This window comes from Thunnus maccoyii, chromosome 6 (assembly GCF_910596095.1).
Source record: "Thunnus maccoyii chromosome 6, fThuMac1.1, whole genome shotgun sequence".
Classification (NCBI taxonomy): domain Eukaryota; kingdom Metazoa; phylum Chordata; class Actinopteri; order Scombriformes; family Scombridae; genus Thunnus; species Thunnus maccoyii.
In genome coordinates this window covers 17585577-17606382 of record NC_056538.1, presented here as the reverse complement: position 1 = coordinate 17606382, position 20806 = coordinate 17585577, and the positions used below count along the sequence as shown (strand labels likewise).

Below are 20806 nucleotides of genomic sequence, written 5' to 3'. Positions count from 1 at the left end.
TTAAGCAATCTGATCATTCAAACTAACTTTGTGGTATCATCTGTATGCTGACCTGTTACACAGATATTTCCTGTACTTTTCTCTGGAACTGTCTCTAATGCTGCTCCCATAACTCCCACAGTAACTTAATCATGTTTTCCCTACCAGCCATCTCTCCCTGCAGTCTGTCTCCTGTGTGTCAACATAATAACCAACAGGCAGTGCAGAGAGTGCATCTGACTGACTATTAATATCTGCCCACTCAGAAGCTTGTAAATGAGGGGAGGGATCGACATTGACATGCAGGACATGTTGATGGCATTAGCTAAAAGTGAGAGGACAAGGACAGAGACACATAGTTGACGTGGGAGTGACGCAGCAGCAGAGACAAACCTGGGAAGAGAGATTGTACGAGGCCTGAGAAGAGAGGAAGGACGGAGCTGCACAAGCACATCACATGTCCTGATTTACCTTCTATGCTGTGTGACTGCAACCTTTACTCGACATAATCACAATGTAATAATATTACACCTGTCCTACATGTGACTCAGGACTGTGTTGCTGTTGGAAGTGGACATTTAGGTTGTTTCCTTACTTTCATTTTCATGTGAAGTCCTACAGTTTGTCATCTGATATCTAGATTAGTGTAGCAACAAGATAAATATGTTATCTGTTTATCTACTGACTACTTACAATATTTGATTATTTAACTTATCAGTCTACAAGATGTTAAACATTGACTTGGTCAGTCTTGGTCAGCGAACAGTATAAAGAAAAAGATAAGTGACATATGTGTCCTGTCCTATAAAATCAAAAAATGTGTTTTAAAAGAAGTTACAATAACAAAGACCCTCAGCTTTATGTAGTTCATATAATTTAGTCAATTAACAGCAAAAGTAATGATAATTTTGATAACCAAGTTATTTATCAAGTCATTCATCAAAAATGTCAAACATTGGCTGCTTCCACTCCCTCAATTGTAAAGATTTGCGGCTTTTCCATGTTTTTTAAAAATATTTTTATTATATCACTGTAACTCACATATTTTTGGTGCATCGGTTGGACAAAACAAGCAATCTGACGTCACCACCTTGACCTCTTAGAAGTGGTGATGGCAATTTTTCACTATTTTCTGACATTTAGTAATCAACAGATTAATAGATAATGAAAATAATCATTAGTTGCAGCTCTAATCAGAGCATGTTATTGTGATCAAAGGGACAAACATATATACACTGTAAGTTAAGTTATTTACTCCAGTGTACTGCACTCTGTTTTTACCTCTCCTTAAAGCATTGAAACAATGCTGTTATAGCTTTAGTATAAAAAAAATAAATGCATCTGACTATATAACATCAACAAAATAACAAATGAAAAATAGTATCACATTATTCCTCCACATGACATCTCACAAATTACGCGTATAACTGTCACTCTCCGGTTTCACAATGTGGTTGCAGGATGGAAGAAGAAGGAGGAGGGCGAGGAATTTGCTGAAGACACCGGGGGGTTAGAGGGGGTGGGGGTGGGGAGGGTGGGATGGGCTGAAAAAGCCAGCCGGCGCGTGTGCAAGAGTGGGCGGGTCCAAACAGGAAACGATGAGGTCATAGAAAAGTGAGAGAGAAGAGGAAAGCAGGGTGGGAGGGGGGGAGAGCGAGGAGGGCTGACATTGATTCAGAGATGAGCTCAGCTGCAAAGGCGTGGGCCGCCCTCTCTCCCCCTCTCTCTCTCTCCTCCCTCCCTCCCTCCTCTGGCAGCTCTGTCTCTCTGCCCGGTTTGGCCGCTGCCAGTGTTTTGTTGTGACAGCAGGGGGATCGCCTGCCTCAGTAGAATGAACTAGAACAGCGCAGAGAGACGCCGGCTCTCGCTGACATGGTGGGAGACTTGTTTTTCTGGAGCTTCTGCTGTCTCAGGCTGTGGAAAAGGGATAAGAAGGTGAGGCTGTTCATTGCCACTGTTGCTGCCGGTTACTGGGTGTCTCATGGGTGATATACGGTCATCCATGAGCCGGCGAGGAGGCAGGGAAGCACTGTCTCAAGTGGTTGCTTCTGCATGGGCTCTTTCCATCTTTCATCTCTTTAAATTTGAAGCTGAAGCATGTTACTGTACGCTGCTGTGTTTTGTGTGTCATTTTAAACTGGGTCAGCGTATTGCTTTCTAATTACTGATCTGTTCCTCCTCTTCTTTTTTTTTAATGAGGCGCTCCAGTTTTTTCTTTTCTTTTTTTTTTTTTTCATGTCATGAAAAACTGATGAGCCATGGCACGCATGCTATTTTTAGAGAGCATTCTTCCTCAGATAAAAGTAGGATTCAGCGTCCGAGTGCATGCTTTGCAGTTGTCATGTCTGATACCTGTGTCACTGCACAGTGTTATTTTTATTTACCACCCTCTGTACACGCAGGCCTCACTTTAAACAGTTTCCTCATTTATCTACAGATAGAAGGGAGGCTGAATATATTAACCGCGTTTCTAAAGCCGAGGCCTGTGTATACTGTGGTTCTGTACTGTTTGTGACAGAAGGGGGTTTCCATTCAGAGAGCATCAATGTGGTCTTCTGTCTTCTCTCTCAGGCTTTCAGTGTAATTGTATTTGCTGTAATCATGTCTACTGTAGCTTGAAGGTCTATGAGGGTGATCACGCCTTCCTCTGACTTTATTTCTCAAACAGCCTTGATTGCTGTGTTGTAACACGTCTTGGTCACATTTATTTAAGCTTCATGAAATCCTTTTGACACATTTTTGGAATTTGACCCAGTTGTAGGTCTCGCTTTGGGTTGAGTATCAGGTACCTAATGCACGTGTTGTTTTTACTATCGCTTCAAAACATCCAGCATGAGGTCATTTTTCTAAACACACTTCTCAGTCACATATGGACTCTGTTTTTGAGTTTAGCCAACGCAGGAGGCTCGTAGTAAAGTCCATTACATCAAACATGAGGTTAAGCAGAGCCAGATCTCCTGTAATTTGCTGAGGCCATTCAGAAGCACTGTAGCATTGTTGATATGAGGTCATCATTCCACATTTAGCCCGAGCTGATTGAAGTCAGAGGTTCTGACTGGTGTTAATGTGAGACTTGAAGAGATAAAGAGACCAGGAAGCATGTAGAGGTTCATGATGAGGTCCTCCTGTGTATAAATACACACAGATATCTACATCCTCATTCATACTTGATGCAAATTGCAACATATCACAGCAGACCTACAAGAGCTGATAACCTGTTAGCCTTCCTAGTTTGAAATGAAAGATATTATAAATAAAGATAAAAGGATAATGCTTAAAACAAATTGCCTCCTCTAATCTGTTACAGAGGCGACAGATGTCACTAATAAGCTGATAAGTCAAAAGTATAACTGAAATCATATGAATAATTTAAATATTTTATGTGGAAATGCAAACAAATTAAATCTCTGAAATCTCTCTTTTATTACTATACAGTTGGTATTTACTGCTCTTGCTGTATTTATTACTGATACTTGGCGTGCACATACACATACACTCGTATTATTACCAAATATAATCAACAGCAAAAATGGGAAATAATGTGAGGAAAATGGAAAATGTCATGGGAAAATGGGAAATGTGTAGAAAATGAATGTTGTGCAGGCAAAATAGGAACTAAACATAAAACATAAAAAATAAAAAGAGCAAATCAAAAGTAGAAGTGCAATATATTTTATCAACTGTTTACAAGCAATGGATTTTTTTTTTTAGAATATTTTCATAATCCATTTACATTATTATATATTAATGGTTACGTCTTTAATTTTCCTTTAGAGCCATAGCCCATGAGTGTTTGTCACTTCTGGTCCTCCACAGTTTTCAACTCAAATCATAAACATTTAACTTAAGTTGCAAACTAATTACTACGTCCAGATAAATGATCACCCAGACCGCCCAGGAAACGTCAACATGGGTGACTGATAACCTGAAGGAGATGTCGAAGAATCCCAGACTTACTACCAACATGTTTCTTAGCTGTTTAGTGTCGCCAAGAGCATTAGACCGTCATAAATTCCTCCAAATAGCTTAAAAGTGTCTGTTCACATTCCACAGCCAACATAGTCAAACAGTCAAACATATAAATCATTTAAAAACAAATAAAGTTCGAGGGTCCAGCAGTGTCTGTGGCTGATGTGTGTCCAGCACCATTAGCTTCATTTGGTCCTTGTTGGATTGAACATGTTAAATGTCAGAGTCAGTAAGTGAGAGCGAGCTCTGCGCCTGACTGTTCAGCCTGTAGAATCAGTGATTTAAATCATTTAGTGCAGTTTCTCATTAATTTTCACACCAACTGTTCAGAGCCTCAGAGACAACGGCGGTCCAAAGTCTACAGTCTTTGTACTACAGTGCTTATAGATTGACCACCATCACTGTCGTCACATTCCAGATCAAAGATTAAGACATGGGGTTCTCTACCTGGTGGTCGAGAGTAAGGAAACAGAGAAGAAATACTAAAATAATGTTTATTTTTAGCCTTTGTCATTACTTTGTCATCATTTTCTTATAATGTATAGTCTTAATTCCTCAGGAGTCGTTTTTATCAGCTCATCTTAAGTTCAGACTTACTTCAGATTAACTCATCACTGAATTAAAACAGGTTGCACCAAAAAAAACTAGTTCTTACATAGAGGTTAGTTGTTACGAGATATTTACATCCAACCACATACTGCCAGCTGTAACTGTTGTCAAGATAACGGAACCAACCAACCAAAAATGAACATTACATACTCTGAAGCACACATATTTCTCCATGTATGCATATTAAACTTAAGTAATACCTACATTTGGATACAAAGGTTAAGTTTTACATATAATTTGGCCCGTAAATCTGTTATTTTTGGCAGATATGTTACATTTCGTTACATTTATCAACTGATTTACACAATACTAAAGTTTTTACTAGAGAACACATTTATTAGGTTTTAATGGTGTAACTCGATTTAGTAAATTACTAGTTTAAAACTAGTCATCCATAGCAACTAAGAACTTAAGACGAAATATACACACAAATTTAGTGATTTACAAATAGCTTGTGTAACTCTAAAAAAATGATCACAAACTCATACACATACTACCTACGAGGGCTCGCAAGTAGCAGAATAGTAAGCTTTACATTAAGGGGTCACAAGCACAAAAGGTTGGGAACTTCTGGACTAAGAAGTCTCTTCTTGAACTGCCTTTCTATCAGTTACTCTATAACCAGGCGGCACATTACTCTCTCATATAAGTCAAGGTAAATATGTGACCCCAGAGCCCCGTCTCCAGTGGCAACAGAGCATTGTGCAGCAACTTGACCAGGTTACTCCTGGACCCCCGTCGACCCGCTCACCCTTCCACTCAGAGAGACACACAGTTTGGTTTGTTTTCACTAGAAGGAGCCACGAGGCTACATGACCGGCTAACACGCGGTTATAAACTCTAAGAACATGATGAGCTAATACACTCATACACACACACATACACATAGCCGTTGTGTCAAGAGAGGATAAAAAGTGGAACCAGTGGTGTGTTAATACATGTGATGTTTCTTGAATCCGTCTTTTTAAAGCTGTTGCTCAGGCAGTCAGATGGTTTAATACCATACTGAGTGACGACTTATGTAGAAATTGCACAGCACTTCCCTCTTTCTCCCTGTATTTCTCTCAACTGCTACTATCTGCCTTTGTATCTACACTTTGGGGTGGATGCATGTCCTGGATGTGAGCACAGCAGCTGCCGCCTGTCACATGTGGTTTTACAGAGGGTGTGTGTGTGTGTGTGTGTCATGCCTGCATGGCAAGCAAATGGCAGCCATAGTCTCAGGTTGAATGTGCAGAGCCACACACCCTTTTCATCTCCGTCCAGCTGTCCCCGCTTCCTGTCTTTCCCATTTGTAGGGTGACATGTAAGCCAGAAATAACAAACAAATGTACTAAAGCCATCATAAAATTGTTGTATTTGACCTTAAAAACATATTTCAGTCCCACAATAACGTTAAATCCTTCTTCGGTTAAGACTTTATATTGTCTTTACTCATCTCTCTTTCATACTTGTGTGATGTGATATGTTTACATTCACTAACTCTCCTGTAGATGTCTGACAGTAATTGTTTGTCTCCTTTTTATGAGGCAGCATGGAGGACAAATAAAGAAATTAGGTCGGTCAATAAGGCCTACGGCTGCCTTGATCCCTCATCCATTACACAGCCATTACTGTAGGCCTGTGTCTCTGTTTCCTCTTCTGGTTCTTTCTCTGTCTCTCTGCAACAACCACCAAACAACATGTGCAGCCAAAGTTGACTTTTCTGTGTCTTTTATTTTTTATTTGTTGTCTCTCCAAAAAACGGAAAAACAGAGCGAGAAAAAAAACATTTTTCTCAAAAGATACAAATAAGTCAGGACCTTAATCCCCGCATCAAAGCCGAGTGGTGGTATTTAGCTGGAAGGAGCTGCTCAGATGAATTACTTAAAAAAGCTGTTAATTAATTACACTGCTTGTACAGTGTCTTCCTCCCTGCAGCCTGAGGGCTCACGGCATGTGTTTATCTGTTTGTGTGCGCTCGTGGTTTCAGTGCTGCTCTCCCAGGAGGTCGGGATGGCAGACATATGGCTATAGACAATGATTTTATTGATTCTTTGATCTGCACATTTTCTTCCTTTTTGTCTCAGTTTCCCCTGTTTTGTTTTAGTTTTATTGACCATTTAGAAGTAGTGTTTCACTTTCAGGGAGATTGTATTTCTGATTTAGCTTTCCATGAGGTTTTTAAAGGCTGCAATTCACATCTGAGGCTAAGTCTGCATCCATGGGTTCAAATCATGCTCTTTAGTGACACTGGTTTGATATTAGCAACCCTATAATATCCTCTGACTGAGCCTTTTTAAAAAAAATGCTATGCAAATATTTGCTTTTTCTCTTTAAATAATGGGACTACACAATACAAAATTCTCAATTTCTTTGTTTTTTACTTTGTATTTAATTAACTATTCTTTGTTCAGCAGTCCTCCATGCAGTGCCCCTCCTTAGTCTTGGTATACTGAATTAGAATTGCAAATCGTTGCAGTTGAAAAGTGCTGTCAGGAGGCCCACTCCCTCCAAAATTTTCTGCCACTCAAAGCACAAAATGAAACCACTAGCACAGCCTCTAGGGATCGAACAGCTCTGGTCAACTCGACCTTTAGTGATTAGCATCGTAGCTCATGTTTAATCATACTGTAGCGGTCGTTAGGTATTCGAGTGGGTGGGTCATTTGCATCAACGGGTGCAAGATTACCTGAAGGAGTTAAAAGGGGTCGATATTGATACGTGGAGGTGTTAATCGATTTCACATCAAACAAGGACACACAGAGCAACAGTAAAAGTGGGAGGTTTACAGCGTTCATGATGCAAAGTCAGTCTTTCATTCCTCTGGATTTATTAGATCATTTTAACAGTCTTGGTCTGAGGAGCACTGAGCCTCCAGTGGGATCACCATCCCCGGATCTGCCAGGCGGTTTGATTAATCTGGTCATTGCCTGTTCTGTTTTTTTGGCCGTAACTCAATTCCCTCTCTTGTTTGCAAAACTGCCCTAAGCTCTGGAGGAGATCTGGCAAGCAGCAAACCCAATCTCCCAGCTTGTACTGTCAGTGACCAGACCTCGCCCTACTTCTCAGTCCAGTTAATAAAGCCTCATGTTGCTTGTTGCTCCAGTAACGTTGCAAAAACTGTTATGAATTCACAATACCCTCGAGTGTTTTCTTTGTAGATCAGAACACGATCCATTTGACATTGTAGTGCACCAGTTTTTTTTATTCATGTTGTTTACATGTAAATTTTATGGAGCAAAAGGCAGAACGTTGATTTAACTGTCGTTTTTTTTTCTCGCAGGTCGCAGGGGAACAGAAATATCACCCAGAATGCTTCACCTGTCTGAACTGCAGGGCGTTCATCGGTGATGGAGACACATACGCTCTGGTGGAGAGATCCAAACTCTACTGGTGAGCCTCAAGCACTATATAATTAAAAAAAGCACAGTCAGACAGTGTTTGATCCAGTTTTCTTGCTGGCAGCCTGTATATTATGCAGTATGTGGTGTGGTTGCTGTGTTTCACCCCAACGTACCTAACTATTACTTGTTTTAGTTAGTTTTCTTTTTTAATTCCCTCTTCTTCTGCAAGCTAAACCAAGTCAAAGTGCATCCAAATCCAACAAAAAACATGTGCCGTTGATTGACAAAATCTTAAATTGATGCAGCTTATTTGAAGCTTTAAACAACCTGTTGTCTACATTATGATGACTGCACAATGCGCATTGTAAATCCATCTGAACTGCAGTTTTACCACAAATATCTGACCTTACAGTGTGAAATTTGGTGCATTTGTCTATTGTAGATGGACGGAAAGATGACACACAAACATGCTCAGAATGCTTTGAGCCCTACACAAAGTAGAAGTTTAGTAAATTTCAGTAAACCACTTAAGAGATAAAGTTTTTAAACCTCCAGATTCAAATCAGGAACAGTATGAACATCAGATTGTCGGTTGCCTACAGGTCATGTTATGTATCTGTTTCAGTTTCAGGATGATCTTGACTTGTGTTACTGGTGTTATTGTGACTGTCATAAGCCTCAGGCTTTAAAAAACAGAGGCTTTGCACTACATAGAGATCCATACAGACAGAACAGGCTTTGTCCTGTCCCTCTGAGTGCAAGTTGGGTGATGACTGTGTGATTGAGTCAGATCATTACAGTTATTGAGAGATTTAGATGATGCAAGGCCGGGTTGTTTCAAGTGACAAACGGAACAAAAATCACCAATTACAGAAATAGCTGGTGTCAAAGAGGTGAAGCTTAAATAAGAGAGTAATGTGAGCTGTGTGGTCTGTAAAAAGAGGGTCATTCAAATTAAGTGTCAGCACCAGTGTGTTAGCTTTGAATCACTTCATAGTTATTTTATGAGTCCTCTTTAGATTCCCAGCATTCTTCAGGTCTTGTTTGTATGACAAATTTATGATACAGATCAATCAGAGGTCATGCTGGCCTTTAAACAATGACTTCACAGTGTTTTCCCAAAATGAGCTGAAGCAACATCTCGTCAACAACATGTGATGTTGTAAAAACTGTTTTAATGAGAACTTGTGCTCTTTATGATTGCATGGACTGTTTGACAGCCAGTAACAAGGTTTCCCATTTTCTCCTTTTCCTTCCACCCTTCCTTCCCTCATCGTCTCCTTCCTGTTTCTCTTCTTCCTCTCTGGATCCAGTGGTCACTGTTACTACCAGACCATCGTCACCCCGGTGTCATTGCCGGATTCGCCATGCTCGAGGATCCCTCACACGGTCACACTGGTGTCGATCCCTGCCTCAGCCGAGGGCAACAACGGACACAGAGGGCGGGGTTTCTCTGTGGCCATTGACCAGCCACTCAGCCCGATCAACGGCTACAGCCCTGAACATGGACACACCGTCAGAGTCTCCCAGTGAGTCAATTTGTCGGTATCTGTGTGGAAAAAGAATGTGAGACAGCTGCAGCACTAAAAGAGATCAGTAAATGATGGAGGACACACAGTGAAGGGTGATGGATGAGATTCATTTAAAATGTAGGATACAAAAGAAGGAAAAGGAAAGGGAAGCCACTGTTATTCAAATGAACTGAGACTGTATCAGATACCAGGTCCAAATGAGCACGTGTAACAAAAAAAGAGTCCTTTCATTTTTCCGCAACTGATTTATTATTTTTCCTTATGCAGAGTGGACGAAGACTGCATCAGTCCGGATGTGAAAAATTCCATTCACGTTGGAGACAGGATCCTGGAAATCAACGGGACACCAATTCACAACGTCCCCCTGGACGAGGTATCAGTCCCAAATGCATTGTTACTGAAATATTACACTTGAAATCAGTAAATAAAAACCTTGATTTATTAAATTTTCCTCTAGCCAAGGAAGGAAAAGTGACACTATTTATTTCTTTCTTTTCTTTCCTAAAAAATACTTCAAAAAATATGTAATGTTTTGCTTTCACTTGTTTTAAATGGACAATGTAACAGACCAGTTTTATTCTCTGTGGGCTACTTCATCTACCTTAATGATTTATGGGTTACGTGTCCACAGAGGATGACTGCTAAATATTCATCCCGCCTGATGAAGTCTTTAGTCAGCTTTTAGGCCATGGGATGTGAAAGTTGAAAATCTTACTGCAGCACTGTATCCCACAGCGATCTCTGCTGTTCTAAATTTGGACTTAACCCCCCCTCTGTCTCTTTAGATCGACCTGCTGATCCAGGAGACGAGCCGGCTGCTCCAGCTCACCATCGAACACGACCCTCACAGTCAGGGGCAGGAAGGAGGCTCCTCAGAGGCTGAAGAGCAGGTGGACGGCCCCCTGTCCTCCCCTCCCCTGTCTGAGGGCCCCAGCCCCGTCCTGCCCATCACCCAGCCCCCCAACCCCGACATCAACAGCCTAAGGTCCCGCATCATCACGTAAGACATTTACAGAGCTGGTGCTTGTGTTGACATCTTATCATACTGTTTCTAATTCATGGAGAGTAGAAGTTATTCTAGCTAGATAGCTATAAAGTGCTGCTGCAAGTCTTTTCATTGCTCAGAAATGTATAGTATTAAATTGTTGAAAAGCATCAGATTTCTTAGGTTCAGTTGTAAGTCAGGTGAGCAACATGATAGAAAGGTTTTAGAGTGTATGAGACTCTTCCTGTTGTCCTCTTAGCATATACTGTATCATCCCTTGATAAAGATAAGGTTTAATTTCAAGATCATCGCAGCAGCACATAGTAATACTCTTCTCCTTTTCTTCATTCCTTCCATTTTTGGCCGTCCCTCTCCTCTCCTCACGCTGCCCGTCTCCCCTCTCACCCTCCAGGCGGAGCTACAGCATTGATAAGTCACCAGGCTCCAGCAACGCAGCGTCCCCCATCTCACAGAGGAAGGACATCAATCGCTCTGAGTCGCTCCGCGTCGTCTCAAATCGGACGCACCGCATCTTCCGCCCGTCTGACCTCATCCACGGAGAGGTGCTGGGGAAGGGCTGCTTCGGACAAGCCATCAAGGTACGTTTGAGTCCAGCAAGCTTCGTAGTCATACTTACAATGTCCACAAGATGGCAGCATTGAGATAAGTAAGAGAGATGGGGAGAGGCAGGAATGGTTTTAACCCATCTTTGACCCCTGCTGAGTAAGAACATACAGTAAGTTTAACACTTCTTGATTAAGATTGCATCACAAATTATGTCCCAGCTTGTTGCTCAACTTGACTCGTTGCGTCTTGTTACAGGTGACCCATAGGGAGACAGGAGAGGTGATGGTGATGAAGGAGTTGATTCGCTTTGATGACGAGACACAGAGAACATTCCTGAAAGAGGTGAGTGGATGTGGACAATCCCACTTCTTCCATTTAGGAGTGTAAGATTTACTCACAGCCGAGTCAACTGTTCACTTGTCCTAAACACACATTTGAAATCAATAAGTCCTTACCTCAGATCATAAAATAATCAATATGTTCAGAAATCATTTCCTTGCATACAAACATAATTTTATTCAGATATTATAATTCAAAGCCAGTTTGAGTCTTTTAAATGAGGGCATCCTTCAAGTCAGTGAAGCAGGTCATATTATTAGAAAGTTTGAGGTTTGACTTCCAGGACCAGCTGAGAAAATCTGGGCTGTGGAGGTAAAAAAAAAAAAAAAAAAAAAAGTTTTTTGTGCATGATCAGAAGCTGTAATTGTGGTTAAAATTAGCAGCTCCCCTGTGTGAATGTAGAGCACAGCTGGATAAAAGGAAGAGTTCTCTCGCCTGAATAAATTAAAGTTAAAAAAACATAAAGTAAGCACTGAAGTAGGACAAAAGCGAGTATTAATACAGGCCTTTCTTTCAAAAATGATGAATGAGAAGAATTTACTTTACCTCCCACACAAAGCTTTTCTTTCCTGTCGTTCCATTAATTTGAAGAGATAACAAAGAGTGACTCATATCTTGATGTTGTAGATTTCTGTAAGTTTAAGAGGACTTGTTAAGTATATGTGGTCTGAATTACTCCTGAGCTCTTTGTTGGTTTTGCGGTGGACATCAACACCAGCTGTTTGATGTAAGTATCGTAGACTCACTCATCCAGTTAACAGCCCTCTAATTGAGATTTTTGAAGCTCAGGAAAATTGTTTCTGTGTGAATGCGTGGGGTTTAGTTTTGTTATTAGGTTACGAGAATACTGAGTCTGTACTTGTAATTGGCATAGACAGAGTGAAAAAAGAGGCTATAAAACAACCCCGAACCATAATGAGAATGATTATTACCCCTGCTGGCTGTTTGTGTGTAGGTGGTCTCACGTTTACACATTTAAAGACGTCTCTTGTTAACTTCACAGCCTCTCTAGTGAAGATGAGGAAAGACAATTTCAGACTAAGACATCATCAGACTTTCGTTGGTTAATATTTCAGGTTTTTGTGTGTGTGATGCTGACCTGTCTCCTCGTCTTCCTCCACTGTCCAATCTTCACAGAAGGAAGTGTTTTATGAGGTGTCAGTGCAGCGCTCTAAGCAGTAGCTATGCAGGAAACTTCCTTGTAAAGTCCTCCTCTAGTCAAAAATGTGTTTTGCTTGTTATTCACTTGGATGAACTCTACTGTGCAGAGTGTTGTATATGCAGAGCTTGACACTGGAGGTTTCTCTGTGCTCATGCTGAATCTCAGCTTAAGGAGCAGACCTACGAGCAGGATTTGTAACACCATAACCAGTTTGGAAGCCAATCATGGTCCAGTATGCAACTTACACAAATGTGATGTGGAAACTTGAAGCCTCCAGTGCACAAACACTGAGAGTGGACCTCACAGTGAAGCAGGAGACATCTTTTGTCCAGCAGTTAAACTTTTGAAACGAAAAAATATTTGCATATTCATAGATTCTGAATATTTAAATGAAGGAGAAGAAGTAGTTTTTTTCTTTAAATATTTCAGACACAAATTATTATTCCATGCCCAGTATTTCTTAAAATGCCTCGAGGAGATCTTTAAAATTCAGAGTTCAGTTACATTGGGACTCAAGCTGAGACAAAACTTCAGTTTTACTAGTGTTATTTGTATATGGTTCAAAAAGCAAAAGAAACCAAGTTAAGAACAGGTGATTTAGCAAGTTCGCCTGAAAAAATTCAGTTTACAAATTTGATGGACTGACTGTAAACCTTCTGACACAAAAGATGGATCTAAACAGATGCCCTGAAATGCATTTGTACAAATAATTCCATCAGAAAAATGTTGTAACTTCATTTGGGCTGTCCAATGTTAATATTCCACCTGGTGTAAATTGATTATCACACAACAGAGTTAACTCAGACTGTCAGTTAGGAGAATGTCAACACTTAGACTGTAAACAGTGGACAAGTTGGTAGTAAGTAGAATATTAACACTAAATTCAACTGATAATAAGCCAATTGTAATGTGAGCATCAGTCCAAATAAAGTGTTAACCTAATAAGAAGGGAGAAAAGTCTCACAGCACCATGATGATGAATAATTTCCCATCATACAACTGATCCCAGATCAGTATTTATGAGATGACATTCTTTGGTATCTCTGTCAGCTCGTTGTAGATCATTTATTTTTGGGCTGATGTGTAAAAATATCTGATGTTGTTTCCTCAGGTGAAGGTCATGCGTTGCCTGGATCACCCCAATGTGCTCAAGTTCATTGGAGTCCTCTACAAGGACAAAAGACTCAACTTCATCGCAGAGTACATAAAGGGAGGCACCTTGAGGGACATCATCAAGAAAATGGTGAGAAGGAGAGTGTGTAACTCTAGGGGGTAACTCTGTTGGTAATTGAGGAAATAGTTTGGTCTTTGTAGTTTTCCAGCTTTAAGTTTTTGTTAAAGATTAATCTGCATCAACTGCCACTGAAAACACTGACATTTAATTGTTCGTTTTTGCTCACAGGACAGCAGTTATCCCTGGAACCAGCGGGTCAGTTTTGCACATGACATAGCTGCTGGGATGGTGAGTTCAAAGACAGAAATGATGCATGTGATTGTAGTAGTTAGTTATGAAAAGCAGTTACATCTGTGAAGGGGCAGTGAAATGACCTGATCAGTGCAGCAGTGAAGGAAGGTTGAATTGCTTCCTATTATGTTTACAGCTGCCTCCCTCTAGTGGCCATGCTAGTGAGCTACAACACTTCTCCTTACAATCTTTTCCATCCCCCTCTATGGACATTACAACATGAATTCCCTCAGGGTTAGACTGTGGCTTCCTCAGTGTTTTCCCTCGATATGAGCATGATGATGAATGTCATGCATGACAGGATTACTGCCTTTACAACACTAGAGATGAAACAATACAGGATCTTTCATTTTAGATTACCACTGAAACCTTCTATTTTTAATGTTTGTTTTTATTTTTCCTCTCTGTCTTATCTGTCTGTCATTCAGTCATATCTGCATTCCATGAACATAATCCACCGCGACCTGAACTCACACAACTGTCTAGTCCGGGAGGTAAGAACTTGTGTGTTCATGCATCTCTGTGGTCGTACACATATATAGTTTGTTTTCTTTGATGATTCGACACAGTGCTTCTGCCAGTTCAGACACTAAAACAAAGAAGAGCTTTGTTTAAGCCTTCTTAAAACACACTCCTTGAATAACGTGCAATGTAAACCTCCAGCTTAACCTCATGAAACAGAGAGAACATTGTACTTGTGTCATGAAAACAAAAAGTTATTATTGTAGAGCTCACATCTAAAGAGAAATGTGGAGCTTAAAGTTGAATTTCAAACAGCCTTAAGGAGCTATATCCTTGATGTTTTTTTCTCTTTTATTACTCTCTAGCTGTAATTGGTAGTCTGTATATTTGCAGCACAACAGTAACATTTTATGACGTGTTTTATTTGTCTGCGTGTAGGACAACACAGTGGTGGTGGCAGACTTCGGGCTGGCTCGGCTCATGATTGACGACAAACACGAGGAGAAGTTGTCGCAGGGCAAACTGTCAGGCCTGAAGAGGCCCGACCGCAGGAAGAGGTACACCGTGGTGGGAAACCCTTACTGGATGGCTCCTGAGATGATCCACGGTATGAATTTATATGATCTTTTTTAAATAATATCTAGATACTGATTTATTCAGTTAAACTCCTCCACACTTTTGAAACTACATGCCAAAATAAACAACAGTCTAATTTTGTTCTTTCCTCTTCCCAGGCAAGAGCTACGATGAGAGAGTAGACATCTTTTCCTTCGGCATCATGCTCTGCGAGGTGAGTGACCGTCGTCCACTCTCAGACATGTTTTCTCTAGTCCATCAAAAAAACGCTTTCACAGTCACTGTTGGGATAAATCTGCCAAAACTATAAAACACAGATCAGTTTTTCCTCATTAGTATGATTGACTGTCACTTGTAAAAGTTGTTTTCCTGTCACTTAACAATCCCTTAAATCCCTTCAAATTTCTCTGGAGTTTAATTCATACTACATGTTGAATTTGGCTCGTTTACAACCAACAACATTTTATGCACAACCCCACTTCTCCTTTGTCTGCAGACTTCAACGTAAAGTCCACATTTTTGACAGTTTTTCTGCAAAATGCGGAGCTCTGTCAGAATAGATCTGTCACAGCGGGAAAGTCACAGGTGTTACTGAAAACATTAATGGCTCAAATTTTCCAGTGAAACACAGTGTGACAGTGAGCCAGTGTGCACAATACCAGGACCCTTAAACTCAAGCAACTCAACAGAGTTTAGCCATCATTAATTTTATTGTTTACACCTGCGCTTTTCTTGCTGTGACATTTCAAAATGTCTTCCAGGAAAAAGGCTCATTTCAGCTCCTCCTAACAGCTATTAAATACCTATTTAATTTACGAGGAAAAATCTCGCCTTTCCGAAGTTCGACATTTTTGTGGATAAGCTTTCCAAAGCCGAGAGAAGTAAAAGGTATTTACTTTCCAACTGAACATCCAGTCCCAAAGTGTGGTGAGCTTTGGGCCACATAATTTGGGCTCAACAGTTTGGTTCGGTCGCTGAGAAGCCTCAGAAAATGACTTCCCCAGATGGACACCATTAGCTGGAGAATAGCGCAGGGATTACAGAGAGGAGAAAAGCAAAGTTGTCTTCATGTGGCTGCTGACAGGCAGGCAAACGGTAGTTGTGGTCTGCCGGGAATGATCAGCTTCAGTTCAAAAGGTTTTACTGGTTTTCAGCAGATTGGCTCTGCTGTTTTTGTTCTGACAGGCGATTCTGACACTTTAATCCTTACCTCTTCTCTCTCTTTCTCTTTTTTTTTTCTTGCCCTCCCCAGATCATTGGCAGGGTGAATGCAGACCCAGACTACCTCCCCAGGGCGATGGACTTTGGACTGAACGTGTCTGGCTTCCTGGAGCATTACTGTCCCCCTGATTGTCCCCCTGCCTTCTTCCCCATAGCTGCTGTGTGCTGTGACCTTGACGCAGACAAACGGTCAGACATCAACAATAGATCACATTGAAATGTTACCTAAAGGGACAAAACAGATTTGCTGAGTTTTGAAGCTGTCAGCTGTAGTTCATCCCAGTATAGTATATTCAATGGCACCAGTTTAGTGCTCGAGGTGCCAACAATGTACATTTTAAAAACTCTGAAGTGATGTTTCTCACTATATATGATGACACTTTTGCACAGTAATCCACTGATCTTGTTTTGAACACCGTTTTACTCAAGTATGTCCATGAATAAACACAATTGTGAATTTTTCAAAAGTCAGTTTGAGTTACCAAGTGTTTCAAACGTAATGTTTTGGTGCTTTGAGCAGCATAAATGAGATGCTGTCCATTGATTTTGCCAACTGTTATTTCCAAATTTAATTACATCTTAGTGGATGTCATTTTGTTTTTGGGTGATTGGGTGAAAACTGAAATTTTTGCTTATTTAATTCACAGCCCTGCTTTCTCCAAACTGGAGGAGTGGCTGGAGAACCTGAAGATGCACTTGGACATCGGTCTGCCCCTGGTGTCTGAAGTGAGCCAGCTGCACAAGACCTTCTGGGAAAACCACAGCATCACGCGCTCTGAGAACGGCCTGCACGTCCACCCCGAACAGCCGGAGTAGGGCTGGACAGGACAGGAGGAGCGGGAAGTTAGAGTTAACCCCACAAGGGTACTGGAAAGCGTTAACGGGTGTCGTCGGTAAGGTCTGCGCAGGGTGAGCAACGGCCTGCCTCGTGCGGTGCAGTGGCTGGTGTTGCTTTTCATAAGAGGAGGAGTCATGTAAATACCCCTCCATGTCCCAGGCAGATGCAGTGGGCGTAGGCTGGCTCAGGCTTAACAAGTAGACTCGGGGAAAGTGTGGATCTGAAAAGCCACCTGTGCGAGACGCACGCACATTCAAAGTCAAATCAAGAGACATTAACTATGATAGCTTGATTCTGCTGCAGCCGAAGCTGAAGCGGAACATATGCAATCAGACCAGACTTTCAAATCATGACTCAACTCTTGAATCATGTAGATTTACATTTGCGGTTTTCCACCAGTCATAGCATCCAAGAATACTTACTGTAATGTGTATATTCATGTGGATAAAGTAGTCCAAAAAAACAAAGGCATAAAGCAAATCTTCAGCCTCCTCACTTTGGGCCTCTACAGAGTACATTGTGCAGTGTGTGTTTATAGGTGACTTTGGTTTGATTTGATTTTGCTTTTTTGGTTTGGATATCAAAACTGAACTTATGAAACATGCTAAGGAGAGGGGCCCGTCTGTTGCTGAAGACGCAAAGGTTGAGCTCAATTTGCTGCCCACTTATACAAGTCAAGCAGAATTTTAAAAGCTTTAAATAGCTCACTTAAGAGTGCATGACTGTAAATAATGCTGTCAGGTTATATCCTGGTTCATCATGTCCCTCTGACCTCATTTGGTCATCTACTACTTGACCTGCTTGTGTCTCTGGCGCTGCCCCTCTCCCTCATTTATTGTGTAGCACTGACTTAACTTTGAGGTACACATACATTATACACACATACATTTTGGTACGTTGTCTCCCAATTTTAAGAGCTGTCAACATATCTCACCCATATTGACTTGGCATCATATGCATTTCGAAAGCATACCAGTGTACATAGCTGGCAACGTTGTAAATGTTTTAAATATTGTAAATATACAGACATATTTTATATACGTATGCTACATTGCCATATTTTTATTGGCTGACCAGTTGAAATTAAGGAGAGTAAAGGTTTGACTGCAGTTAATAGAGGACAGCTGAAAGTTTTATTGTTTTTTTTTTTTTGTTTTGTTTTTTTACTTTGTCACTATTGTGGCAGGTTAGGGGCTTTTAGCATTTGAGAAAAGAGGAATCTTGACTCCACAAAACATCTCCTACCCTCAGTTCAAGCTCAATAAGTGTTACATCCCGTTGTTTTCCTCCATCCAAACAAGTCTGTCTCTCAACATTTGATTGATCCTCTCAAGAGTTTTCATGTAGCTGGAGTAATCGTAATACTGGATCATCTAATCACATCAAATTGTTGGAAAGGGGTTAGTTGCCCCATTTTAAATCTCAACTCTAATATACTATAAGTGATATAAGAGTCTTGAGAGCAATCAGTCTACTGTTATTCACTCTCATCTCATGTACTGTACAGTAGTTCAGGTACTGTCCCATCGTGTCAGCTGTCTGTCTACATATCTGTGTCTCCTCCTGTGGATGACCCTTTGTTTGTTTACATGTAAATGCTAGCTGTAAATATCATTGTGTATATATATATATATATGTATATGTCTGTCCTTACATCTGTCTGCGTGCATTGCATAAATATGCGCTACCACACTCCTCAGAAATAATCAATTCCACTGTCAGATTTCTCTCTTGCACCTTCTAACACAAATTTCTTGACTCTAATCTAAAGTTGTTGGGTTTTTTTTTAAATTTTCTGCTGTTTCACGAGCTGCATGATGTACTAGCTAGGTCTGCTCAGCTTCTAAACCCAGCTATTTTTGTCTCTAAATATTGTGATTTTAAATATGAAAACAAAGAATGGAAGACAGAAAAAGTCAACAGAGAAAGCCTAAAAAGGAAATGAGAAAAAAAAAAACACAGCATCTGTTTTTTTATATATAACCACTGAAATCTTTTTGTATAGATTTGAGTACTTTAATTTGCACTATATTACCAAAATGGCTGGTTGAAGCCATGTTTTTTTAATTTCCTCTCTTGGGCTACTTGTGATAAGGAAATTATTATGTCGGTTCAGGTTGATAAATGAATGCAAGACACTGATAGAGCCTTTCAACTGTAAAAAATAAGTTCTGGGAAATACATCCTCTTGACAGCAGATGATTAGTGAAGTTATTATTTAGATTAATATTCCGTGCATCTGTGATTTCAAGGTTTTAAATACAGTTTTTGCAGGAGCTTGTTTGGTTATACATCTATGGTGATATTTACTGTGGTTTCATTTTCAAGACTTTAACAAAAGTCTTCAAAATTCTTAGATATTAGAGTTTAAATGAGATAAAGAAATCAAGTTTTCTGGTGTTTGCTTCCAAGAGGATGTGATGTCCCAGCTCTGCTTGCTGCCTACAGACTGGTCCTTTGTGAATGATGTTGTGTGTTGTTTCTGACTGCTTGGTTCCATATGTGATGCCCACAGAGGCTGCAACCACTGATGGTCTGTCTTATAATACAGCACTTAAACTGGCTTGTCTCACCTCTCACTCCTTCATCTTTTTGGCTCAGGGCCGTAATTTTCTGGAGCTACTTCACAATTCAGTTAATTCAGCAGCTTAATAGGAAAACATTACTCCACAGTAACAGTGAGACTCAAAGAGCATGTGACCTTCTGTCAATTTATAGGCTGATAACACGAAACACGCTTCTCTAAAGTGAGCCCCTCCTGGTTGACGCATTTGACTGTGGGCATGTACTGTACACGAGTGGCTTTGCCGTGTTTCTGTCTCCATTCCTGTCTGAGCCATGTCGAGCATGTTAGATGTGTCTGTGAGGACATGTTGATGATCAATGAGAATGTTGCCGCAGCACTTCTTTGCAAAGGATCGTTACCTCTGATCAATGCTGTGCCTTTGTTGTAAGCTAGCCTTGCCAACGACTCGAAAACGTGTCTGAGGAAACTGATTTCCTTTTTTATGTATCATAAGTGCAAGCCTGATTTAAAATGGATTGAATATCATTGCTGACACTAGCCTATGTTGTATGAGATTTCATCTTGTTCTGTATCATATTTATATTTTCCAGATCTTCATTGTCAGTTTTGATATTTTAATATTATATTTCTTTTTTTTGTCTTATTTAATTTTTTTTACACAAGCTGTGAAAACAATTCTGCACTTTAATCCTGAACGTGAACATTTAGACTCTGAGGAGGCGACTGTTTTGATTGTTTTTTTCCCCTTTTGTCACAGCTAAAAATAAAACTGTTGCTCCTTAAACAAACCTGGGACTCAAGGTGTTGGTTTATTTATGAGGATGTCTCACGAAGTCACTGTGAGTCTCTTGTGTCTCAGTGAAAAAATAACCACAGAGATGTTATTCCCACATTCACCTCATTATTAACCTTTTTCCATATTTGTACTACTGAAACAAACATAGATAGAAAAGTAAGACAGTTTCAACAGTATGTGCAACATCTACTTCACACAGAGAGTTCATACTAGAGGAGAACATAGAAAATGTGTTAGCTACATTAAAGTGGTAAAAGTAGTACTCGCTTCTGCTTGAGAAAGCAAAGCTGAATTAATTAGAAATGTGTTTACAAATCAACCACCAGATGTCACTATCTGTCTCTGCTGTCCATTTCAATGGTGAAATAAGAAGGGTAAGAATCTCATTAAGTATAATCAAAGAAATAAATACAGCTGGTCATTTCCCAACCTAAGGGACAGTATGTATATATG

At 40.3% G+C, this 20806-nt stretch overlaps 1 protein-coding gene across 3 annotated transcripts in view; it reads left to right on the top strand.

Annotated features, from left to right (window-relative positions):
• limk1a (LIM domain kinase 1a) overlaps positions 1-20345 on the top strand; it is a 57515-nt gene extending 37170 nt beyond the window's left edge. For 2 of the 3 annotated variants that reach the window (XM_042414709.1, XM_042414710.1), the window contains 13 exons: positions 7823-7932; positions 9197-9412; positions 9683-9788; positions 10201-10415; positions 10813-10999; positions 11223-11309; positions 13580-13711; positions 13871-13930; positions 14362-14427; positions 14834-15002; positions 15130-15185; positions 16224-16381; positions 16840-20345. In XM_042414709.1, coding sequence (XP_042270643.1) covers positions 7823-7932; positions 9197-9412; positions 9683-9788; positions 10201-10415; positions 10813-10999; positions 11223-11309; positions 13580-13711; positions 13871-13930; positions 14362-14427; positions 14834-15002; positions 15130-15185; positions 16224-16381; positions 16840-17008 — 1731 coding nt within the window. In that variant the 3' untranslated portion in view covers positions 17009-20345. Of the gene's footprint in view, positions 1-1757; positions 1915-7822; positions 7933-9196; positions 9413-9682; positions 9789-10200; positions 10416-10812; positions 11000-11222; positions 11310-13579; positions 13712-13870; positions 13931-14361; positions 14428-14833; positions 15003-15129; positions 15186-16223; positions 16382-16839 lie in introns of those variants that run through there. The other variant, XM_042414711.1, reaches the window with a different exon arrangement.
• The last annotated feature ends 461 nt before the right edge of the window (positions 20346-20806 follow it).